At 41.1% G+C, this 25,713-nt stretch overlaps 2 protein-coding genes across 2 annotated transcripts in view; both read right to left on the bottom strand.

Moving 5' to 3' along the window:
- Positions 1 to 1,253, bottom strand: part of ST3GAL5 (ST3 beta-galactoside alpha-2,3-sialyltransferase 5) — a 45,894-nt gene extending 44,641 nt beyond the window's left edge. Inside the window, exon 1 of the mRNA XM_086891402.1 lies at positions 956 to 1,253. The gene's annotated coding sequence lies outside the window, so the exon portion shown is untranslated. The remainder of the gene's footprint in view (positions 1 to 955) is intronic.
- A 2,279-nt stretch (positions 1,254 to 3,532) lies between these two features.
- The window catches only part of POLR1A (RNA polymerase I subunit A), a 29,467-nt gene continuing 7,286 nt past the window's right edge, over positions 3,533 to 25,713 (bottom strand). The window contains exons 10-34 of the mRNA XM_023925688.2: positions 25,256 to 25,429; positions 24,964 to 25,086; positions 24,004 to 24,231; positions 22,734 to 22,988; positions 22,196 to 22,387; positions 21,607 to 21,750; positions 20,994 to 21,177; positions 19,657 to 19,739; positions 19,386 to 19,544; positions 18,957 to 19,055; positions 17,922 to 18,074; positions 17,647 to 17,729; positions 16,719 to 16,884; positions 16,008 to 16,229; positions 14,735 to 14,949; positions 13,945 to 14,112; positions 13,158 to 13,293; positions 12,272 to 12,429; positions 11,647 to 11,761; positions 10,934 to 11,050; positions 9,917 to 10,198; positions 9,124 to 9,324; positions 8,254 to 8,371; positions 6,907 to 7,071; positions 3,533 to 4,461 (exon numbers count right to left, since the gene is read on the bottom strand). Coding sequence (XP_023781456.2) covers positions 4,361 to 4,461; positions 6,907 to 7,071; positions 8,254 to 8,371; positions 9,124 to 9,324; positions 9,917 to 10,198; positions 10,934 to 11,050; positions 11,647 to 11,761; positions 12,272 to 12,429; positions 13,158 to 13,293; positions 13,945 to 14,112; positions 14,735 to 14,949; positions 16,008 to 16,229; positions 16,719 to 16,884; positions 17,647 to 17,729; positions 17,922 to 18,074; positions 18,957 to 19,055; positions 19,386 to 19,544; positions 19,657 to 19,739; positions 20,994 to 21,177; positions 21,607 to 21,750; positions 22,196 to 22,387; positions 22,734 to 22,988; positions 24,004 to 24,231; positions 24,964 to 25,086; positions 25,256 to 25,429 — 4,041 coding nt within the window. The 3' untranslated portion in view covers positions 3,533 to 4,360. The remainder of the gene's footprint in view (positions 4,462 to 6,906; positions 7,072 to 8,253; positions 8,372 to 9,123; positions 9,325 to 9,916; positions 10,199 to 10,933; positions 11,051 to 11,646; positions 11,762 to 12,271; positions 12,430 to 13,157; positions 13,294 to 13,944; positions 14,113 to 14,734; positions 14,950 to 16,007; positions 16,230 to 16,718; positions 16,885 to 17,646; positions 17,730 to 17,921; positions 18,075 to 18,956; positions 19,056 to 19,385; positions 19,545 to 19,656; positions 19,740 to 20,993; positions 21,178 to 21,606; positions 21,751 to 22,195; positions 22,388 to 22,733; positions 22,989 to 24,003; positions 24,232 to 24,963; positions 25,087 to 25,255; positions 25,430 to 25,713) is intronic.

Here is a 25,713-nt window from a genome sequence, read left to right as displayed (position 1 = left end):
CTCCATCTCTCTGACCAGACCTAGAACTTTTCCAGGACAGTTTGGAGCAGTCAGCTCTGTTGAAGGATCTAAGCCAGGAAACTGTAAAACATCATTAATGAGCAACTTGCTTAATCCTGGCTGTGTGGCACCCACTGTAACAGGAGCAGGAGCAGACTGTGGGGATGGCTCTGGCTGACAGCTCAGCTCTGCAGGCCTCTGTGGATGATGCTCTAATGATGTCTCCCTGATCAATTTTACATTATAAAAATTAGCTGCCCTTTGACCTTGCAGACAGTGGGGCTGTGGAGGTACCTTAATTTCCCACCCTACAGCCCTCTGAGCACCCCATTGCATTCCCATGGATCTCCAGCTCAGCATCCAGGACTGGGTATTGCAGTACTGGTGTTCAGTTCCCACTGGGAGCATCTTCAGGCCTCATCAAACCTGTACTACACTGTAAATCAGAATTAATATAGAAAGGAAATGCTGAAGGAGATGGGGGGGTTGCCTCACAGGGGAGTTTCAGTGCTCACAGGGCTTCATAACCCTCTTTTCCCTGAGGACTTACAACCCCTGTCTTTCTCATCACAGGAAAATGCCATAAATCTTGGAAAAGACCTAATTGCACTACTGTGTTGAGGCAAGATTTCTCTCCACCCTTCTGGATGAGGTGCACAAACACAAGGAGAAAGGTTTCTCTGGTCTTCCAAGAAAGCCCTAGCTTCCTCTCTCCCTCTGGGAATGGAGCTGACCTCCTTCTGCCCTTGTCCCTGTGAACAGTGTGTTATTTCCAGCAGCAAAGAGTTATGGAGCAAGAAAACTTAAATTTTCCTCTACTTGTGGAAGGGGGGTTTGAAGCCCCTCAGGACACTGCATAGAGCCCAGAGCGGGGCTTCTGTGCCCTCAGTGAATGCCTGGGCTCATGGGCACGGCCAGACACTGGTCACTGCCTCTTTCCTGTCAAAGAACTCACCTTTGCTCTCTTTTAGTTGTATTATCCACAAAACAAAGCAAAACTCAGGGTTCTTCAGGGTGAAGAATCCTCCATGCTGTATAAAACAGTGAGGCAAAGCAGGAACTGACGAGGCACAAAGTTCCTGCAGTTCCCCTCTGGCTGAGGGAGTTGCTTGCCATGCAGGAAGCTGTGGGAGGCAGAGCTCATTCTCCCCCATCCCACAGCAGTCATCTTCACACCTTCACATCTACCCCAAACATCAACACTGCCACATTCAGCTCCAAAACCTTCAAAAGGCTTTTTTGGATCTCAGCTCTTATAGGCAGTCCTCACAAGTCCTCCAATCTGTCCTAATCCCAAAGATTTTTGTTCTGGCTCCAGCCACCTGCTGCCAGCCATGTCCTGGAGCATGGCCTGGTCACCACAATCTGACCTTGCGGGAAATGTCCCTGAGGTGCCACACATGCTCTCCCACTTGCCAAATTCCTCAGCTGATGAGATTGCTTCCAGATTTCAGCACTTACTGGCAAGCTTCAAGTAGTTTGCCCAGAAAAGCTCCCAGTGATTAAAGATCTCTGGGAGCTGTGTTGTGGCCACTGCCTGGTTACTGACCTACACAAGCAGAGCAACATGGGAACCAGTGACCTGGGAAAACAAACTTCTCTGCTCCCTGTCTTCTAATATTTAGCTTTGCTTTTGAGATGAAAGAAAAACTTATTCCTATTTGTATCCAATCTCATTGCCCAATTTAGGATGTTTTTATCATTTACTGAGAAAAACAGGCTTTCTATTATGATTTATTGGACTTGAACATAGCTTGCATTCCAGCTCAGGAGCAAATAGAAGCTGATTCACTGTTACCAACACACTGAAAACATTTGTTATCTCTGTCTTAAAGGTAACAAATCTGCATCAGCAAGTGGGTGTGAACCACAGAATTGTTTGGGTTGGAAGGAACCTTAAAGGTCATGTCACTCCAACCTTTTGCCATGGGCAGGGACACCTTCCCCTAGACCAGGCTGCTCAGAGCCCCATCCAGCCTGGCCTTGAGCATTTCCAGGGATGGGGCAGCCACAGCTTCTCTGGACAGCCTGGTCCAGTGTCTCACCATCTTCACAGGGAAATTCTCCCTTACATTTAATGTAAACCTCCCATGGTTTAAAACTGTGCCCTCTTATCCCACCTCTATTTGCCCATGTAAAACAACATTCTCCCTTATTTATACTCCCTGTTAAGTATTGGAAGACAGCTGTAAGGTCTCCCCAAAGCTACCTCCTCTCCAGACTCACAGTCCCAGCTCTCTCAGCTTGTCTTCACAAGACACACAAGCACATCTGTACAAGCAGGGTAGAACCCAGAGCTTATGTATGCCCTGCTTGCCAAAGCACATGGGACCAGATGAGGATCACTGCTTCCTCTTTCTGGCTGAGTAACTCCAAGTTCTCCTAATTACAGCTTTCAAAAATCCTCTTCCCCAGATTTCATATCTTCATACACTCACCAGTGCATATTCAGTCAAGCTTATACCCTGTAGTTTTCCAGACAGATGGATCACTATTATTAATGGACATAAAGAAAGGGAGAAAATTTAGAAGTTACTTTTTCTCCTCTCATTCCTCCCGTGTTTTCACAGCATTGGGATATCCTGGCACCCTGAAGTGCAGCAGACAGCTAAGAGAAGGGATGGTTCCCCTCTTCTGGCCTTTCAGTCACGATCTCCTCTCTACAAAGTCATGTCTGCTGCTCATTCTTTGGGGTCCTTTATACCAAAAACGACTCTCATTTGTCTGTTGCAATACTGCAGCCCTTTTCCACAGCGTTTGGTGGTAGGGGGCTCACACTTTCTCAAAAAGCACTGTACTGTGAGATGGGAAATGTAGCATAGATGCTCTTCACTGCAGGACTGTGAACACGTCTTGGGGGTCCCTCAACAACAGTCTGCACCAGTACAGATCTAACCTGGAAGTAAAAGCCATTTTATACAATGTTTGTGCTTTCCCATTTGTTTGCTAAAATGTACCCAACTGAGTCTCTCACGATTCTTTTGCTGAAATGACGTTTTTGACAACTACAAAGCAGGTGCTAAAACCGGAGAAAGACACAAAGGAAATCTTTTACAGAGATTTGCAAAGTGAAACTGGACACCTGCTGAGTTAACGCATTTGTTAAGCTTCAGTGCAATTGGCAGGACATGTGACACGGTTCTAAGGGGCTGAGGCAGAACAAAGACAATCAAGAGACTCTACAGAGGATCTTTCACAATCTTAAATCAACATGTCCCACTATCTGATCTGATCCCTTTCAGTGCAGCCCCACTGGAAGTGGCCCTCCTCTGCTCTGGCACTCCCACTGGCGCAGAGCTACCAGTGAGAATAATCAGGCACTGAGATCTGTTAGAAAACATGCCTAGATGGCATGTAAAAAGTAGAGCTTTAACTACTTGTGTGCAGTGCATCCTGATTAAAACAGAATATATAAATGAGTCTGATTTCTGAGGAGTGGCAAACAGCCCCGGGCCACATGATTTTAACAGCCATCAGAGTCAAAAATTAACTCCCCTTGGTAACACAACCACATAATAGGGCATTCAGAATATTTCTTTGCAATTTCTTTTATTAAATATCCTCTTTGATACAGAATATTTAAGAAAAAATAGTTTACAATCTCTGTTTTGGTAATTCTTACAGGAATCTTTTGTGTAGTCACTCCTACAGCAGTTCATGTTGGCATTTAAGGAATAAATCTTTAGCAAAAGTCTCTCACTGTGTGAGATCTGTTCTACCCAAAGAAGTTAGAAGAGCATTGGAAAACACCTATAAAAACTGTGAAAACTCTGAATTCCACTCTTCAGCTGAAAGAAATTTAACAACTGTGTCACAGACACATTCTTCTTAATAAATGAAGCAGCAGAATAGGAAAATGCATCCTCTAAAGTTTATACAAGTTCATGTCAGTGCACCGAGTGCAGCAAAAGAAGAGGAAACTCCTCAAGCACAGATGCTCCAAGGCAGGGTTGAGGTTCAGCACAGCAGTGCCCAGCTACACCTGCCAGTTTGGAATGCTATTCCCAGTACTGGAAATTTGTCATGTTCATGACCACATGGCAACTGACACTACCCATCCTGATGGGATACTGCCTCACCAAAGTCACACAACATAAACAGACCGCCTCCTGATTTTTATTCTTTTCTATGTAAACAAATAACCTCATTTTTTTACATTGATGAACAGTAAGTAAGTGTTTCTTTGGATCAAAAGACAACTCATATACTCATTAAATATATAAGGCTCATTGGGTATCCAGATAAAGAAACCTGCTGGCAGAGGAGAGATGTCTGGACACACAGCACATGCCCTCACTGTGTAGCTGCAGAGCACATGCAGCTCTCATTTCAACCAGATCCTTAAGTTACCACCAACACACTATGTCAGGGGCTGCTTCAGGTCAAACAAGCCAGTCCCTCCTTTGACAACTTTTCCAACCACCAGGCAGGCTGAAGGGGATCGCAGCTCATCGTGGGCACCTGCAACAGAATTCAAACAAAATCCTATCAGGAGGCTCCCAAAGACTTCTTCAAGGTTAGTGCTGGAAGGAAACCATGTTGGTTTATGTGCAAGAAGCCATCTGGTTCAGCACCCCCAAGTTTAGAAGGGTTCTGCCACCTGCTGTTCAGACTGAATTGGGATTTTTGGGAGTTAAGAGTCCAGAATTCTTGCTACCCCTCCTACAACAACTATTATCTCATCCCCATCTTTGGTCCAAGCAAATAATTAGGTCACACATTACTAAAATCTCCTGATTCCACATGGAAAGACAAAATAGTCTGAAATCTAAGAGAACACAGAATTGACTTTCCAGTGAACACATTCTGGTGACAAAACAGATCACTTAAAAAATACCTGTGAAGCAAAACCATAAAGATTCCCTTGCCATTGCTGCCTTTTTCCTTTGTTAGCATAAATCCTTTTGATGTGTATTTTAAATCCTTCTGGCTAGATAGGAAGAGAACTTTTCACTGGAGAGACGTTCCATGAATTCCTCTGATTTTGTGGTTACTCACTGTAGCGAAATAGTGTCACAGAAATTTGGAAGCACTCCAGATGATGCGTCTGGCTGGGATTGTTTTGATTCCACTTTTTTTGTAAGCATTCAGGCTGTTTTTCATTCATCCTAACTACAGCAAGCTGAAAGTTTATCATTAAAATCGTTAAACTTCTGTTAAGTTTGGTTATCATTATTCTACTGAGCAAAATGTTTCAGCTTTTCAACTCAACTTTCCATCATGCAGAGGGTGGGGGCAGGAGCATACACAGCACTGTGTATGGCATGTGCTCACTGCTCTGATCTCAGCCACAGCTGGATAATCAAATAGCTGCTCCTAAATGTGTCTGAGCTGAAGAAAAAAAAGCCCCTTTGTTAGATCATTAAACGGGACAGTCGTGCTGCCCTGTTTGCTCATGTGATGTTAACAAAGAGTCATTCTCTGAGCAAACAGCCCAGGGGATCTCACTGCTGATGCAGTTTGCTCCCTGCACAAGGAGCCCTGCTGAGCAGCCTGTGCTCTGACAGCCCCACTCCCCTCAGCTCTGCACATCCCCACAAACCTCCTCTTCTCCTTCCTACTGCTCAGGGCACTGGCCCCAGGCACCCTCCCAGTGTCTCTTGAACTGTACAGTCAAGTTATCAGTTACATTAAAGCAAATTAGATCCAGGCTGCTGAAATCCCCATTATGACTTTGATTTCCAGCGTGGTGAAATCATTAACTCCCTCTGCTTGTAATCAGTGCAGTTCCTGCCAAGCCACCCTGCCCTTCTGTCAGCATGCACCGAATGTCTTTATTCATAATATTATCCATACATTACATTTCACTTGCCAAAAACCTCCTCTGATTTAATTTCTAAATCAGTATGTGATACAACATAAATCCAGAGGGTGAAACCAAGCAAGAAGCATCCCCTTCTCTTTAATTTCACCCCGGATTTACACTTTTCCTTCACAATTTTAAGATGAATTAAGTCAATCGTAACCAATGCTATTAATTAAAACCCTATCTTTCTTCCCAGAAGAGGTATAAAACAGCATTAGCAAAAAACAAATTCAGTGATAGAAGTATCTCTGACAACTGTGCAAGGCAGAATAAGACAGAAGAGATCATGTTGAGAGCTCTCCCCATTTGAACTGGAAGGACACAGCACAGCAGCACCTGCAAAGCAAGCACCTGACTGTCAAGTGACAGAAACCAAGATTATTTGCAAAAGGGAGATGGAATTAGTATCCAAAGGCTGAGATCATAGAAGATTTCAAATGACAGGCTTAAAACACAAGTTTTTTTTGATAGAAGGCCTTAAATGGCTAGTGCTGTTCCAAATGTCCTAAATGATCCACACAGCCATGTGATCTCTACACCTTCCAGGGAGGCAGCCAGAGAACAGGATACTCTTGGGAATCTCAAATGGCACCAGAAACCTACCATTAAACAAATAAGTCTGACTCTTTGTCTGTTTGAGGGGAAAAAAGCAAAGAAAAGGTGCTAAATCACAGTAACAGCCAGGTCTGTTCTCAAAATAAATGCTGAATAGCAAGGCTGGAAAAGGTATGGAAGTTATAACATAGGCACAAAAACAAAGCAGAAAAGACAATTTAAATAGTAGTGAAGAAAAAGGCAGGTTTAGTGGTCCATTATAAAGCTTTGCTAAAGCAAATCTTAACAACCTTAAGGTTTGCTGTAAAAATGCACATCTGATTCTTAAAGAAAGTAGTCACAGACCCCACAGATAACATGTGGGAGCTGGCTTTATTTAAGCTGACAGAATTTTACTGAAAACATCTGGAACATATTCCTAGGCGAGGACTTAATTAAAATTTCTGCCTCTGGCATATTTTCTATGCATTACTGAAAATACTGAAAATTTATGACAAAACATATGTGAAATGCTGCAGCAAGAGATCTTATACTAAATCATTTACCCATCATCGTTGCTTCCTTCAAGAATTTGTAGCTGGTTTCAAATGTCATCTGTTGCAGAGGGGAGGAGTTGGACTGAATTCCAATGCGATTCAGTGGTTTATAAATTCCTTCAAAACACATGTAATCTGCCACAAGTGAAAGGTGTCGAGGGTCTACCACAATTCCTTAAAACACAAGAAAAACCAATCATCAGAGCATCCAACAAGCTAAGTCTGTGGGGCTTTTTAAACCAATCAGGTCTAAAACAAACCCCTTGAATCCAACAAGCTTGGAGAACGTCTCTATTAACATTCTTCTGGCAGTGTGTCTCTGGCTTGACTGCTCCCCTCAAATATCCAAGAGAGGCAGACCTCACTCTAATACAAAACATAATCTCTCCAAATTGAAATGAAAAGAATGGGAAACTGCAATGTTAAGAATGTTGTGAGGCATCAGTTTCTCTACATGAAATCAACAAATTTCTGCACCATCCTTGTTTCCACAGAAGGGGATCACACATCTGGGACAGAGCTCTTGCCCCTCACCTGGTAGCCAGGATTAGCTGGGCCCCAGGGTCAGAAAGGTTCTGATGTCCTCTGTGCATGACATCAGGCATTCACAGAAAACCCTGTTTAGGCTAAAAAAAATGCACTTATTCCTAAATAACATTTGTGGATTCAGTGTAATGGGGATCATTAACAGCTCTGTCAACATTTACTGAACAGTTCTTGAACAACTTGAAGGTCACACCATTCTGGGCTGCAAGCTGGAAAATCTGTTTGCTACAACTGCTTGCTAAAATTCCCACTGTATTAATCTTCCCTATTTTCAATAGTTTATTTCATAGCAAGACTCCACTCCAGTGAGTGAGTGCCTATGAAGTCATGCAGCCTCCTCAGGCTGGGATCTCTGAATCATCTATCTGAGAGAAGAACATTCAGGCAATGCAGTGCAGCTATTTTAGGAAAGATATAAAAACCCAGGAGCCTAGATTCCCACCATTAAAAAGGCAAAGTGAGGCAAGATCGATCCCATTCTCAGGGCCATGGCACAAGTCCAACAGTTGGCTTCCTCAGACATTAATAATTAATTGGTCTGAAACTTGCAAAAAATGTACCAGAATGGGAGAACTCTGTGAAGGGGGAATAAATTCAACCTCACCTATTTTCTACTGATTAAAAGAAACCTAATAATTAACTAACAAGGTCTTCACAGAAGACTCTAAAAGTCATTAAAACAATGAAAACCTGCAACCTAAAAATAGGCACATAAAGGAAAAGATCATGCAAAACCATAACTGAAAGCATGTGGCTGCATTTCCCTATCTTAATAGTATTAAAGACTATAAAAATACAAAGAAATCCTACCATATACAGCAAATACATCTTTTATTTCCTTTATAATCACCCTCAGGGCTGATTCAATTCCATAATTTTTAGCCATGGCATGGATATCATTGCAATAAAGTCTGTTCAGGTCCAAAATCTGAAAGCAGAAAAAACAGAGATACAAGTCAGGACAATAACTGCTCTGCATTTCTAAATAACTTAAGCTAAGCTAAGATAGATTTTTCCCCTCCATTTTTCACGAGCTTAAGCAGCAACAACAGTTACAGAACAACTAGGCAGCAGCTCAGAGTCACACACAGACAAAAATGATTCTGAGGATTTGTGCTAAGCAGCATTAAATACATGACTAGGAGCACTGGAGTTAGAATTCACCACAGGAGAAAATTAACTGCAATCCTGAAAAGCAAACTAGCAAAATACACTGGAAAAACATATTAAAGTCTTCCAAACAACACAATGCAATGCCCAGTGTGTCTCAGCCAGCCAGAACTTCTAGCAAAAGAGAAGATGCAACTTAAAACAATCCTGTATTTGGAGAGCTATGGGCTAGATGGGATAACAGAACTATTAATCTCCAAGCACTGCAATTCATTGAGATTGAAAAACTCCCTCAAGTAACATTTAGAGACACATGAGAGAGAAAAATGGTGTGAAATCATCTGTCATTAAGCCCTGGCTGCTGCACAAACACTGATTTGCAAGCTGCCCTTGAGAAAAGGCTCTGCTGAGCTCTGAACACATTTGGGGATAAAAAGGAGGAAGAAGACAGTTCAAGAGCTGAAAAGGCCACACAACACCCCTGAGAAATTGAAATGACATCCGTCATCCACCCTCTGCCCCAGAACACAAAAGATCATTGAAGTCTGGGATTAGAAACAGATTACACACATCAGAGTATTTGAAGAGCTCTGTGAGGTTTATCCCTTCTGTCTGGAGAACGAATTCTTTCTCTCCCTCCTTGCTGGTACTTTCATTCAGCAGGCAGCGCGTGATGCCCTTCACCTCGTGGATCACCGTGCTGCGCGCCAGGGACGCCAGCAGCGAGGAGAGGTCGAAGTACACCTTGGTCAGTGGCAATGCCAAAGAAACCTAATGGGGACAAAAAACCCAACACAGTGTAAGGAGGCTTGAACACCAGGCTCAATAACCAGCAGGCTTCTTTTCAGGCAAAAAGCAGACAAATGGAATTACCCTCGTTGTGTGTTAAGGAACATAAATGTCTGACTGGAATTAGAGCTGAATGATGGTAATGTGAACTCCCCATCCCAGGATCGTTCATCCACATTGCTTTTGAGGTCTCTGAACTTACAAGGACAGCTTTTTGGCACAGGCTTTTTTTTTTTGGGAGTGGGACAGGTATGTGCTTGTTGAGCTTTTTATTTGTTTTTTAAGATGTTTATATTATATTTCAACACTCCAGCCATCGTTTTTATTCATCAAGGGCTACACAGCAGACCATCACACACTAAAAGATTAAAACACAATAAACCTGTCCAAAAATTGTTTTTAGAAAAAGTTACATGAGGTGTTCTGAAAATGAGAAATTACTGAAAATGACATAAAAAAATACATTTGTGGTGCCACTTCCTGTGTTCATATGGGACTGCTGAGACAAAACAGCAGCACTGCACTGAAATGATCCATTTCCACTGTGCATCCACCCAGAGATGTTCCACCTTACCTCACACCAAAGCTCATTTTCAGTGTCAAACGTGTAATCCTGTATGGATGGGTGGCTCTCCACAACAGTGTTCACTCGCACCTCTGCTGACTGAAGCAATCGATCTTTCCCTTTTTTAGTCTGAGACACAAAGGAAAGATGCTGAGAATCTTCACCCTCTGCTCTGCTCTGATCCTCTTCAGCACCATCAGTCTCTTCTTCTTTTCCAGATTCAGCCTCTTCATCTTCTGCATTCTCATTAACGTTTTCTTCCTCGTTCTCCTCTTCGCTCTCATAATCAACCTGCAAAGAAGTAACATTGTGTTTATCTGAGCCAGAACCTGTACAGAGACACAGCACACCACAAACAGTTTAATTCTGGAATGTTCTTCACTGCCAAGTTGCAAGGATCTTGCCCCTACAGCACAAAGAAAATGCAATTTTGTTGTAAAGAAAATAATACAACAGATTCAGTTCAGTCTTTATCTCTTTATAATCATACCATTATTTCTCAGCACAGTCCAGGATGCTGCAGGATGTTGAGACTGTAGTAGAATTTGGTTTGCTCCCTGAGAAAGTCGAATTTCTTCCCCTAATCCAGCTCTGATGATGGGATTCCCTCAGGATTTTCAATTACCCCACTCTCTTGCTGAAATTACAGCACTCCATTTTTTAAGATCTAATTATGAAGTACTGAACACAGAGAAACATGCAGGGAGACTATTTTTTTAAGAACCACAGTAAAGTTTTAAAAACAATTAATGGTATGAAATTAGCAAAAGGTAAAGTTAAGGTGAACTTCAGCACAGGAAGCCTGATCGCCAGACACATCCACCCAAATGCATGAAAAACACAGCTTCAGGAAAGAGCCAAATGAAAACTCAGCTGACAAGGAAACAGCTGAGACTTTCCTGTCTCTTCTCACATGGGGTTTGGGTTTTTTTCAGCATTTTGTTTCAGTGGAAGTTTTCCTTCCCAAGTCAAACACAGAAGAAATAGGGAGTTAAAGAGCAATGCTGAGCAGTGTAGAGTCACTACCTCTTCCTCCTGGTTCTTCCTCCGCTTTTTTTCTGTAGCATCACCATCTCCTTCATCAACTTCTGCATCAACAATGTTCTCTTCTTCCTCTGCTACAGCTTCCAGATTATTCTGTGTCTAAAAATTCATGACAGACAGATAATCAGGCTGACTGCTAGGAAATATCAATAGCATCATAAGGCTACAGCCAAACATCTGGAATTTAACAATCTCTTGTTCAATGTTCTGCCTTTACAGACAAATTAATTTCTGTATGTCCACAAATCTTCAACATTTAACAAGATGAATGTCTACAAGATGGATAAGTTGTCACTCTGCTCTGACAGTCCTTGATGGGAGAGGAGTGGCAGAAGGAACATGCAAAAGCATTTCAATGAACAAAGGACCTTCCCCAGTGTTTTGACAACCACTGCTCCAACAGGACACTGATCTGGGAGCAAGCAGAATGATATGTTTTTGTCTCAAAGGAGCTAAAATGAACAGGCATTTTCAGAGTACAGTCTTAAGCAAATCAAGATTTAATACACAAAAAAACTTTAATTTCCTTGTTAATTTTATGAGAATGCAAAGACAGTTTATGCATGAAGTATTTAAGTTGTAATTTAGTATTCACACATTTTGTGTACACTGAAACATGCTACACTTTCCCAACTCTGGTTCTCAACAACACTGAAAGGAAGTGAGGTGTTTTTCAGGTGATGGTTTTTTTGTACCTTGTCTTGCTCATCATCTAAATCCTTCCGAGTTGTCTTCCGAGTGCTGACTTCATTAAAAGATGCCATCTTTGTAGTCTTCTTTTTAATTGCTTCCAGAAGAACTTTAAAGAACCTGACAGAAGAAGCAACTCAGAACGTCAAAGCTCAGCAGTGCCACAGAAAATCTGAAGTTGTCAAAAAATTTATTTATTTTGGTTAACAAGCCAGTCAATTCAAAACAGGATATTATTCCCTGCTGTATGCAAAAGTACTTCTAGGATAATGCAAGTAATTTTTCTCAGCCCTTTCTCATTCATTTAGTAATCAAAAGGTTGGTATGAGCTCTGTCACTGTCACAGACGTAGCTGTGCATCCAAAGCATAAAATTATACACCCATCTGGATATAAAATCTGCACATCAAATTGACCTTCAGAAGAGATGGTTCATTCCTGGACTTGAATAATACAATTACCAATTTTATTCAAGACATAAAAGCAACTGTGTAAATATTTTCTACACATCTGCTGGAACTGTTGCCCTAAAAGCCACACCAGCTGTAATCAACCATGCAAAATTTTACATGCAAAGCCTGTAAAAAGGCAAAAGAAGAGCAAATATGAAACTATCTGAAAGCAAACTCACCTTGTTTCAATGAAGTGCAAGATCTGCCTGGGCTTCACACACTTCTCCTCTCGGTAATATTCATGGGGCAAGAATTGGAATTTGATTTTGTAGAGACGATGCTTGTTCAGCTTGTCTTTCACATGCAAGGATTCCTCGATGTCCACTCTCTGCAAGACCTACAAAACATTTCCAAGTAGGAATGTTACTCCTTTGATGAAGACATTTCATTTATTTCCTGCAGTTCCAGTGCTTTCCACAGGAGACCAGAATTACACAAGGCTAACTGGCAAACTTTCCTGGAGGCTTTGCTCCTGGGCAAAAAGACTGTACCCTACTGCACTTTTTGACTTAGTCTTCCCAACAATTAACTCAGACAATACTGGAAGAACACCCTCCAACCCAACTCCTTCACAAGAGATTACCCTTCTCAAGGGGACTACAGCTTCATTTTACTGACCATGCTCATGGAGCAGGATAGCATCCCAGCACACAGCTAAATCTTAACCTGATCTTTGCTGCTTTGGACTCACAAGAGTAGAACAGGAGAGGGGAGGGCAGTAGGAAAGCACAGAGCTGTACTCTTAGGAAGAGAGGGAACACAGAACTACAGATCACAGTGTATTCAATCTCCACAGAGATTCATGCTTTGCTTTTATTGAGCACTGCCATTTGTGTGAGATTAGGAAGGGGTGGGGGATGGATAGAAAGGTCTCTATCTGAGCTCTGTGTCAATCACAGCCAGATTAGCTTCCTCAAAGACAAAACAGAATCCCTCCAATTCTACACACTGACGAAAACGTGCTTGAGAAAAAGGCAAAGATTGTGGCACAGCGAACACTGATGAGCTCGAAGAGGAGAGTCTGTTTTGCTGACTCTCAAAGGATGCACTGAAAAAGAGGCTCACCTCAGCTAAGCACACTCTTGTGAGCTGTTTCTTAAGGTGTTTCATCTTCTTGAGAGCTTTCTTGGTGTTGAGCACAGGAACACTCATCATTGGTGTTTTAATGTTTGAGCTGGCCACCATCAGTATTTCCCGCAACCTTTAAACAAAGAATAATCATTCAAATTAAGCCATTAAATCATGATTATCTAGGTCATTTCATTAGGCAGAATGCAGCAACTGGCAGTTCCACCAAAGACATGTGCACCAAGAGCTGTGGTTACACTGCACTGCTCCTTTTCTCTGTTCTGATTCCCCACCAGGCACAGCACAACAGCAGCCTCACTGCCTCAGCTGGAATATTCCCCCAGTTATAAGAAGAGAATAGATGATAAATTGTTCCAAGAACAGAAGGACTAATGAGGTCTGTTTCCTACAGATGCATGATGGATGCTTCCTTGTATGTTCCTCCCCTCCCCTGCTTCTCTGAAGGAACACAATCCCCTTCCACTCAAGGCATCCCACATTCCCCTAAGAGGACAGGTCAGGAACCACATTATTCCAAATAAACTGATGACCTGCTGTATATCACATTAAGAGTAGGGGGCCTTCACAGATGTTTAGTATCTGGAAAATGAACCAAAATAACTGGAAAATTGAAAAACATTAAAATAGTTCTGAACAGGCAAAATTTACAAGTACATTGAAGGACTGTTCACCTTCAATATTGACATATATACCTGCTTGTGTACCTAGCACAATTCCATAAGTGCCTAATATAAAGGGCCCATTGAGGACAAAGCTTTCTCACCTTGGAATACCCAATGTGACATTCATTTCACCTCTGCCAGCAAAGTGAAAGGTGTTCAGAGTCATCTGTGTTGAAGGTTCCCCAATACTCTGAGCAGCAAGAAGCCCCACAGCTTCTCCTGGGTCACAAAGAGAACGCTGCCACTTTAAATACAACAGATTCTTTAATCTGGAGAGAGGAAATGAGAGATTTAGCTTAACATACCAAACAAAAAACTCAGAAAATAATCAATCATTGCTCAGTTCAATAGTTACACCTTTGAGACAATTTCTTCTGGTAGCTTACAGATAAATACACTCCAGAAACTGTAAAACTGTCTATCCCCATCTGCTCTGACAAACACAGCCCATTAACACAGAACTGGGGCCTTGGCCAAACTGTATTTTAATTCTGTGCCAATTCCCAGAATGTCAAAAGAGAGTCCATTTACTCCCACTTGCACTTTCTAACTGCCTTGCTAACTCCAAGGTACATCAAGGGCATACTTTGTTTTTCAAGTTTACTTTAAAGTATTATTTTATATATATGGGGACAGCAACACATTGTTGTTATTCCAGAGAGGCTTTGCTAAAGCCCTCAGCAGTATGGAAAAATCAGGTTTGGAAGGAACAGATAACCAGAGCCTCTCCATTGCACACTAAGCACATTTGGCTTTCAAGAATCATTCTGAAATCCACTGCTTAGTTTCACAAAGGCTTGGTAAAGACTTTCCAGTTTTAGCAAACTCACTCCAAAAAGGTATTTTGGGTTTTGGCTCAGTGCAAAGAAGAAGAGACTCAGAGGTTTTTACCTATCAGAAGAAAGTGCTGGGTGCATGTAACTCCAGCTGCTCTCAGATTGCCATTTATTGATATAGCCTTCGACTCCATTTTCAAATGTTTCTGAAACGGATGCAAAATAAGTATCTGGACGCCAAACCCCAAGGCTGGGGTCAGGACACTTATTTGTCTTCTTCAGATACTTCCTTCGTTTCTTTTCATCAAGCTCATACCACATCTTCAACAACTGAAAATAAAAGGAGGTTTTTAAGCTGGCTGGTTTATCCACAGTAAGAGCACAATGAAGCAGCAGTGAGGAAGGAAAAGATAACCTGTGCAGAATGTAAGGATGTACACAACACAGCAAACAGCTCAGCTACAAACACAGTGTTCTCCTTTCCCTGATATTTAATACTTTTGAAGCCAAATTATTTCAAGATTCTTTACATGCTTAAAAATCCCCTAAGTTATGTATCCATAGTAACTACTCCAGAAATCAGTGAAATACAGCCTCAAATAATGATTTTAACTGGGAGTGAACACTCAATACACTTAAACCTTTGCTTGTAGCTGACTCTCACCTCATCTGTCCAAAGCTGAAATGAAAAAGGAGCTTATTATCAAAAAGTGTCAAGAGCAACACAAATTCAGCATAGCTCAATAAATGAACCTCTGATTAGGAAAAACAGCTTTTGCAGACAAGCTGACAGAGTCACCTCTCAACACATACAACCTGGAGTTTCTTGCCAACTGCCCAAGTTCCACCAGGATAAATTCCTTGTGACAGCAAGGCAGTGAAGCAGGACCTGTCTGCATTTTGTGTCCATACACACCATCTTCATTAGAAACCATGTCATAGAGACCATGATGGACAAGAGACTTAAGTAAGAGTGTTTTTTGGGAAAAAACTTGACAGGGCTGGCTCAGCCCTCTAATCTCTGGTATCAAACAGACTCTCATCCAGCTAGCTGTCCATGCAAGGGAGATTTACTTTGTGTACATGAAAAAAACCAAATAACCCACCAATAAACAGAAACAACCCCTCCAAACCATTCACAAACATGACCTGTTTTCTAACAACACATTTATCTCAGTTTTTAGCCCCTTCACTAGCACTAGGACCCACAGACTTTAATAGATCTCAGCTTATCACCCACATAGTTGACATGATTCCTTTCAAAGGTAACTTGTTTAGTTAGACTGTGAAACACAGTTTGGGATACACAGAGCAATAAAAAAAAAAAAGATACTGAATTCTGTAACTTCTTTTGAAGGGATTGGTCACTTCAACTGCTTCTATGTTACCTGTAACGTAGCAGGATCTCTTCCATTCTTTATTTCACCTCCTGGAAGCTGTGCTTTCAAACTTGCCAATTTCTTTTGGGAAAACAACAGAAAGCCTCCTTTTCTTTGCACAGAGTTTTGGTGTCTGGCTCTCCACTTTTTGATGGCTTTGAACTGCTGGTTAGCTTGGTGACACTCCATCCTTGCTAAAGCTTCATCCAGATGGTTTGTCTTCTGGATTACCTGTAAGAAAGTCATCTGTGTGGTTATTCTTCTCTCAGTCCTCATTGTCCCAGAAAAGGCAAAGCAAACTGAAAAGGTCATCTGCTGTCACTGCTGTAAAACAATTTTCAAATTTGATTTTCAACCCAACTGAGACAGAGTTCCTTATAACTTTATGTTATTATCACCACTCTGTAATAAGCAGTGGCGATACTGGTAAAAGGAAGTTAATCAAACTTGACAGACTGAAAAGTGAAGTTTTTGTTGAATTGAAGTGCAGAGTTAGAACAGACAGTGCTCTGCTGAAATTGAGACTGCTTAAATCATGCTGCAGACTTCAGATTGCTTCCATGCTTTAAATACAATGGCAAATAAAACTGTATGTTACTCTGAAAGTAATTGAGACAAATAAGTTTTGCCACTGGATCACTGACAGATAGGCCAGATGTTGACCATGTGTTTCAGTCTCCCCTTCACCCCTCATAAATCCTTAAGATTTAGGTGTTCTACCTCGTAGTTTTCTGCAATGAAAGGAAACTGCTCAGGTTGTAAGAACTGAGTTTTAGGGATGTCAAGCCCATCTTCACCATACAGAAACTGCACCACGCTGCCATCACTGTCTCGCACAGTCAGGTCATACTGAACTACCAGTCCTTCCAAATGTTTTATGATACACCTATTTCAGAGGGAAAAAAATGGGTGGGAAAATAAAAAAAAAGAGAAGAAAAATGCTGTTAAGAGGCTACAAAGCAACAAGAATGATACAACTCTAACACAAAAAACACTGTTTCCATCAGCATCTTAAGTGTGCTTAAGGGCTGATTAGGAATTCTGGAAGCCAAAATCCTATAGACCCAACACTCATGTGAAATGCTTAATTTGCAAAGCTTTCAGTTGCTCCACTCCAGCTTCCTTGGACTGATGTGATTTAAAATAAAACAGTAAATTACTGTCCATTTCTGCTGTCACACCTTAACAGTTTTCTGAAAGAAAGGGGCATCCTTCCTTTAGCACTCATCACTACCCTCTGAAACAATTAAAAAAGTTCCATTTTCTTCTGTATATACTGGAATTATTGCTTGACTAAAGACAAGAGCCACACAATGTGGCCAAGAAAAACTAGAGTTGCCTGGAACTTGTACACTTAAATATATTTATACCAGAAAAAAAGATTTCTGCAAAAGGAAAAGCTGCTGCTGTTATGTGCCAGGGGTTAATTTGAAATTATAATGTTCCAGCTGATCTAGATCTCTAGAAAATTGTACTTAGAACAAACATTCAGCATTCAGACTATTTTGTAAAAATCAAATACAGTGAAGTTAATCTAAGTAATACAGGCACTTACTGTCTACAGAACTCTCTCAGAAAAAAAAGAGAAAAATCAACCAACCAACAAAAGGACCTTTTAAAGGCTCTAATTCTAAACCAGGCCCCTTACCTTTGCAGGTACCCAGAACGGCTGGTTTTGACAGCTGTATCCACAAGACCTTCCCTGCCAGCCATGCAGTGAAAGAAGAATTCCTAAACACAAACACAATACCATCAGTATTCTGCTAATAAGTGCATCAAAGCTGTCAATTTATGTTCTTCCTCAAAAGCTTCCTATGAAACCAGGGTGAACAAAGTCCATTTATCTGTAAGTGCAGATACTCTCTATTAAAATACCAAGACTTAAATAAACTTTAGTATCAACACAAGCAGCCTTAAACTTACAGAAGGTCTGATCCCAGTGAGAAATCTGCCAGTCACAAATCCTCCTGAGCTAGGGGAAAAATCATAAGGCTGGAAACATGGCAGGGATTTGCCAGATGCCATCAGTGGGGGTCTTCGGCCTTCCAGCTCAATCTGGCCCAGCAAACAAGAAATCTAAATGTGGACAGGAAGGAAAGGAAACATCACTCTTCCATCCAACTTTTCATTCATATAAGCTTAGTAATTTTTCTTGAAAAATACAGTAAAAAAATGTCAGATGTTCAGTAAATGCTCTGTAGCTAGCTCAATGTGGACTTGTTCATTAAATGTTCTAGCTCCTGAGGGGCAGAAAATGCATGGAGATCTCACCTGTTTTTTTTAAGTTATTCCAGTATCGTGACTCATCCTCAACATTACCTCAAAATCTCATTCTGTATGCTTATTTTAACCCAGAGATGTGAAACTAAAAATACTGTAAAGATTTTTTAGGTCCCTACATTACCCTTACCACTTCTCAGCAGTGTACTAAAAACAGAACAAAAACCTCAACCCAAAATGTTCTCTCTTTTGAGCTGTGGTCATTCTCTGCATTTTCAATGACATTTTTATAGAGTCTCCCTTGCTTAGTGTCTGTGTTGCAAATGTTAAAATGAAAATGTGTCCTTGCCACTTCTACCAAAACCAAAGATTTTGTTGCTGTTATTCAGAAGTTGAAGAAGAGGGTCAGTCTCCAACAGAGGCCAGGAGAAGTTATTTCTCCTACAGAAGGTTTGTTTGTATAAACTGTAGCATTCTTTCTCAAAAGCAGGTCTGCTATTTCAGTAAATCCTGATCTACTGAGGAGCAATTCAAAAATATGTTATAATAAACACTGACTCTCTTCCATCACCCACTGAGGTCTTTGTTACATTCTTCTAATATTTTTCCATGCCAAAGTCCTGAATGAAAACCTTGCTCTGGCATCAGATATCCCCACAAGAGCCTCCCAACAGTTTATAATCTAGCACACATCACATCAGCACATGTAGCTGCTAAGCATATTCTGGCTGTGATTACCTGCATTGTGTTCACAGTGGATCCTTTGGCTCCTGACTGTACCATCAACTGCAAATTGTTCTCTGGAAAGCTCCTGTGGAGACCAAGGGGCATGCAAACCTACAGAGTTGTGGGGGAGAGAAGGGAACAAAACCAAACGTTATTAATCAAATAATAAACCCAAGAAATTCCTGCGGAAGGCTTTAACAAAGTGAAACAATGAGTAATCACAAACACTCCTATTTATAATTTCAAAAGTATCTTGAATATTAAACCATCTTCTCACTCAGGGAGGACAAGGCTGAGGAAAAGAGGCAGCATGTGAAGCCTCATGCTGGGGACAGAAGGAAAGCTTCAGCCTCCAGAAGAGTCAGGCACTGCTCACCCACATTAATTAACTTAATAAGAAAGTTAAACAAGATTAGTATGCACAGATGCCTCAATGCCAACCTTGTTGACTTCATTGTTGTAACTGTTTACTTCCTCCTTGAATTTCATATCAACCATGTTGAAATCCCTCTGGTCTTTGCAGAGATGGGCATCCTGCCACTTCCCTTGGACCTCCTCACACGATGCTGCTTCTGGCAAATTAAGAGCAGCTCTAACAGCCTGAAAGTAAAATATGCGAAGTTTTAGGCGTTAAGCAGGAATGACTGAACAAGGCAGTATTTCCAAAATTTTGCATTATGGAAGGAAAAATAAATCTGCAAAACAGACTTACTTCAATACCACTCTGTCTTGACCTTTCAATGATTTTTTTTCTTTTGCGGTCTGCTTCAGGTTTAACCAAAATATCTTCAATCCCTGTTAAAGAGGGGAGACAGAACACAATGGTCTAAGCTAAAAAAAAAGAGTCAAGGAAGAAACCACATCTGGTGTCAGGGATTTTGAATGAAGAGCTGGGAAAGAAAATCACAATTAAAGTTATAATGATGGTTAGACTCAGAGTCTGCAGTTTGACAAGAAAAAAAGAAGTATGAGTAGCTTTTGGATGGAGAAGTTGTAAGTCATTAAAAAAACCAAAACAACAACATCAACTAAGCAGTAAGAGTGCAAAATCAACTCCCTAATTAAGAAGTCTTCAAAAGTCTCTAAAAATCTTAATTGGTGCATTTGCACAAACTAATACTTTATGGACTAGACACATCAAACTGGATTTTTTTCTTCCATCCACATCAAACTTCCTATTAGCTGAACTTTTCATAATCTGGCATTTCTTAGCTTTTTCTAAGAAGATAAATTAAAGAGATTTGAGGTGAAGGACCAGGGAACATATTAAACACTGCAAACTGAACTCCTGTGAGCTATTTGTAAGGAGTCCTGCCACAGACACTAAAATGGTCACTAAAATGGCTGTGTCAAAACACCAAATCCCAAATTCCTGCTCCAGCCTCACTTCTCTTCTGATGTTTTAACTGCCTAGTGGTCTCAGGCTTGTTATCTTTTCCTAACTAGTTTTTGCATTCTGGCACTCAGGAGTTCTGTGTCCTACAGTTAATCAGTCACCTTCCTCACTCCAAAAAATACTGTTCCCTCTCCCCTGGCTCACAGCAGTCTGTTGGTCCCTCACTACTGATAACATTTGACTGTGTCTCCATAATTCCTGTATGATTTGAAAACCTGTAATGAAAGCTTTTCAAACTCATTTACCAGAAGTTTTACAGTAAAATGTGATGCACAAGACTTGATCACCAAGCCCTTAAAGTTCTTCCATCTTGCTTTGTCAGTTTCTCTGCTTTCTTATGCAATAATTACTTTTCAGAGAAGCAAAACACAAGGTTTTGATCTAAACAAAATTTCAACACAGGACATACTAACTGTGTAAACTTTGGCTAGGCAGGACAGAAAAGAGAAACTGTTGGACATACTCAAGACTGTACCTTCTCTTTATGCTTAGAAGGCCAGCTATGCACCAACAAAAAAAAACAAGATGAAAAGAAGGCAGGCAGGCAGCTATCCCACCCAAGGGCAGTCTTGAAGAATTTTATTAACAGAAATAGCATGTATTATGCCCAGCCATGTCTGGTTTATACCTCAGGAGGTGCTGCAGGTACTCACCCATGGTAAATCCCCTGTACAGCTGCAGGTAAGCAGTGAAGAGGCGCCCCAGACACGTCAGCACTTTCCCACTGACTTCACCCCCATAGATCTCATAACAGCAGTGGACAAGCCCATAGGCAGAGCTGCCAAAGTGAGCTTTGTCCAAGACTCCACACAGTAATTCCCCATCTCTGATAACAACCTGAAAAATAAAACACAGCTTTGAATCAGCAATTTTAACCTTACTATGACCTCTACAGGTTTTTCTGTGTAATCTATGTGAAAATTGGTTTAAAGTTTAAAAAGCTTCCATTTGGTGAATGGTTAAATGTGGTCAGATTATCTGTACTTCCAGAATTTATAGCAGAAATTAAACTTCTAAAACCCCCTGCATTTTTCCACCTATGAAGACACATGGCCTAACAAAAACAGGTGGAATTTACCTAAGTGAGGGCCACAGAGAATCTTCCTGACTCCCAGGCCTATCCTTCAATCACCCACTTCTGGCAGTAACTGATGTCAAATATCTGCTTCTAACTTTGTTATCTGCCTTGTTCCTCTCCCCCTCCTTTACTATACACACAATTTTAGTACAACACAGCTCAGTCCAACCCCCAGAATTGTCACGTACCTGAGATTCACACATTGAATCAAGATTCAGACATCCTCTTGCAGGTCCCTTTACCCAGGCTCTCCCACCAATTTTTGCTTTCCCAGTCAAATTCAGTGGAGCACAATTGTCTGGAATGATGTTTATTAACAAAGTGGAAACAACCTATAAAGGAGGATGAGTGGCAGGAATTATTTTTTTTGTATAATTGCTTCTCAACATAAAAAAATCTGGCATGAATTGAGTAAAGCAACATCCTGCATGCATTCTTTCCACAGACAGCAAAGTTCTGAAAGCTTGGAAATCTGATAAGGCAGGAATTCTGCTACTCTACCCTCTGAAGGATCAGTGAGCTGAGACACATCATTATTCAGAAATATAAAACAGCAGAGGTTTTACCAATAATTAGATACATGAAAATTTAACCAAAAAAAAAAAAACAAAAAAAAACTGTCTGTTGGGTTTTACAGCTCAGAAACACACACCAAAACCCACAGGATGCTGATGGGATCTGGCCTTACAAACACCCTTAGCAACACTGGTTTTAGCACTAGCATTCTGCTCATTTTGAAACCACCAGCATTTTTTAACCCAGTAAATAATAAACTACCTGCTTTCCTGTCCATAATCGCTGTGGCTTCATAATGGCAGGAGGAAATGTTTTAATTCTTCCTTTTTTGTCTGTCAGCCCTCGGTACACGAGCTCCATGTACTGCTCTCTGGTGAAAAAGCAGCCCCGGATTGTCATGCTGACTCCAGAAATCATGTGATCCTGGATCAGGCCAGGAAGTGGCTTCCCATCCTAAAGAGGTAACAACAAAAACGTGGTGATGGAGGGGTTAATAAGTCGTGTGCCTCCAGCTCCCAAAATTATTTCCCTGGATAAAAGCACTTAAGTAATTTGTAAAGAACTCATCATTACAGCACAACTCTCTACTGAATCTCCTCTGGACACTGACTCTCAAAGGAACAAGACTGTTTGGATGTGCTGGGTCTTCCTTAGAGGAGAACCCCAAGTGGAGAAAGAACACAGAAATAAACCTCGAAAGTAAGTAAACAGATTTTAAAAAAATTATCTCATTATCATTAGAGAAAATAAACGAAAGTGATTGTATTTAGAAATAGATTTCTCTGGCAGTTTTGCTTGCCTTTGGCACCAGGTACTGCTCATCAGTGAAGGCTAAGGTGTAGGCTTCTGCTCTGCCCAGCTCGCTCTGTGGGAAATGTGCGTTCATTTCATCCCCATCGAAGTCAGCGTTGTAAGCCTTGCAGTTGGCGTAGTGAAGCCTCAGCACCTTCTCCCCAGGCAGGATTCGGGCCCTGTGAGCTTGGATGGAAGGTCTGTGAAGCGTGGGCTGGCGGTTCAGCAACAGCACATCCCCGTTCTTAATGTGTCGACACACCTGCCAGAGAGATTGGGTTGCTGCCTACAAGGTGTGGCTGTGCCTCAGAAAGGACTAATTTATCTTTAAATACACACACATCCAAAACATCTTCTTTCTGGTATTCATGTTCTGTGCAAAACTCAGAGAATCAAGACTGCTTTCCCCTGAACACCCTCTGATCGCCACCAAACAACTATTCCACATTAACTCCTCCAAACCACCGTGATCAATCAATCAGTTCTTCATCCAAAGCCCACTGGGCTGAACTGATACCTCCCACAATACACCAGCCCTGGACCCTCTAGAGTAAGGTAGTAATATGACCCAGTGGCTGAAGCAGAGGCCAGGAATCTCTTAATTTCATCTTTGAGTAAAATACAATATATCCTTATCTAGAACAGTCTCTCAGAACAGCCTCATTTTAACTTTTCTGATAGTAGCATCCAAATAATCACTTAAATGATTATCAAAAGGAGTGTTGATGTTGTTTGTACAATCTAAATACTATTAGGTTTAACTCTGTGTCAGGTTCTGAAAGAACTGACATAGAAATACTCAGACTTAAATTTCAAATCTCTGCTAAGCCTTTATGAGAGACAAAGTAATACATAACAATGTGAAAACACTATTAACCATCAAAACTTTTGCCCTAGTAACTAAATAGTATGTTTTCAACTCTTGCAAGGGATGGAGATACAGTTAAGAAGTTTCGAAGGTTGATTAAGATGTAGCACAGAGGAGAAACAACTGACACAGAATCAATTAGGTTGGAAAAGACCTATAAGGTCATGGAGCCCAACTGCTAAGCCAGCACTGCCAAGGCCACCACTAGGAATACTCTGCACCTTGGCATGATGAATGCCACATACATTGCATACATGCATACATATGCATACATACTAATATGCATACATGCATATTAGGAGAAAGTGAAGTCCAGTATGGAAAAATGGGGTTTAGAATTTGAAAAAGTGCCACATTTTTCTTCCTACACCCCCAACCAGAGGTGGAAGAGGGCTCTGCCAATACTCACAATCTTCAGCCCTGTCTGGGGTGCCCCTGAGGAGGGGGTGAGGAGCTGCTTGGCGATGGCCTCGCGCTGGGTCAGGCTGGTGGCGCTCAGCACTGTGCGAGACCCGTCCTCATTAATGACCATGGAGGCCCCAGGGTGCACCTTGGGGCCATTGATGACAGCCTGCCTCAGCTCTTTGACATTCCAGGGAGTGACTGGCTGAGGATAAGTCAGTTTGGTGGCAAATACCTAGATGTGGGTGAAAAGAGGAGAGAAAAAACATGTTGTTCAGTTTTGGCTTTGAACTGTAAAACCCACTGATAAAACAATATCAAAGATAAATTATACAATGCAAACATAAATTAATTTAAGCTCTTGAATGCATCTCCTTCTCAGTATACCTGCCAAATAAATACATTTCTGTTTTAAAATCCTCTACCATAAGAACAGAAACAATGTCCCTTTTACAAATTTCTACTGCGGTGTAAGAATCAATTAGCAATTAAAGAAAGCAATCATGGATTTAGATTTTGCAAGTGAGCCAACAAATACAGAGAAAAAGCCTGTTATCACCAGGTTCACTATCTTCTGTAAAGATTACATAACAAAAAACTCAAATTCAGGCTTGGTGTCACCTATATGAAGTTAAAAATCCTTAAGGATGAACTAAGTTTGTGACAGTACCATGACCTTCTCCTAAAGCTGCAATACCTCAAAAAGACCACAGGAGAAACAGGATCTACTTTTAAAGTCTGCACCAATTCCTAATCCCTAAAAAGTACAGCTTTTTTTTTTTGGAATCCTCTTTCTCAAGTGTGGTGTTCTTGCTTTGTAACAGTAAGAATTTCCTGCTCTTCAGTGCTCCTTCCTTATTAACACTGGGCAGGAAAGCATTTAGATTTTAAACTGCTACCAAAGTGTCAGTAGCACAGTTCAGTCCTGAGCTGCACCAGAAAGACACAGTTCCTTATTTATCCTCACCATGGGGATGCCAATCTCGTTGGTCCCAATGTACATGTCAGGGCAAATGACAGATCGAGCAGCAAAATCCACACGCTTCCCCATCATGTGCTTGCGGAACAGCCCTTCCTTCTTCTCCAACAGCTTTGAAAACAGAATTTTTAACAATTAAAACCTGGAATTATGGAGAACCAGATGGATTCTTGCAATGATGAGTGTCATGAAAATGTCCATGTACTAACCACAAATAGTTCACTTTTTTCCTAACTCCGTCAGCTTCTCTTTTTTAATTAAGGCTCCACCTGCTACCCACCTGACGAATACCAGGGTATTTTTCTGTTATCAGCTTGTCCATGTCACTATCAAACACAATGTTGACATGGCTCTGGAGACGGATCCAAGTATTGTACAGCTTATCTGCAATGCTCTGTCCTGGAATCGTTGTCAGTACAGAATGGTCCAGAGGTTCACTATCCCCTCCTATCGCCTACAGAAACAGAAATTAGAAATTTGGACATAACAAAAAATATCTTCTACTTTCTATGCTGAAGTTGTAGTATTAATTACAGTATTAAATATAGCAAAAGAAACATTCACCATTATTTTGCACTGGTAGTCAGTCCATGTTAGGAGTCACTGTAATTAGAAAATCCTATTCTTAGATAAAAATGATGTAAATTCAAGAATTTTTATGACTTACATCACTTTGTTTTCAGCCTAAAAGCCAATAGAGCAGTCACATCCAACACTCATTGATCTCCTGTCAAATGT

Source organism: Cyanistes caeruleus, chromosome 5, assembly GCF_971803275.1.
Source record: "Cyanistes caeruleus chromosome 5, bCyaCae1.hap1.1, whole genome shotgun sequence".
Classification (NCBI taxonomy): Eukaryota; Metazoa; Chordata; class Aves; order Passeriformes; family Paridae; genus Cyanistes; species Cyanistes caeruleus.
This window is presented reverse-complemented; position numbering and strand designations above follow the sequence as displayed.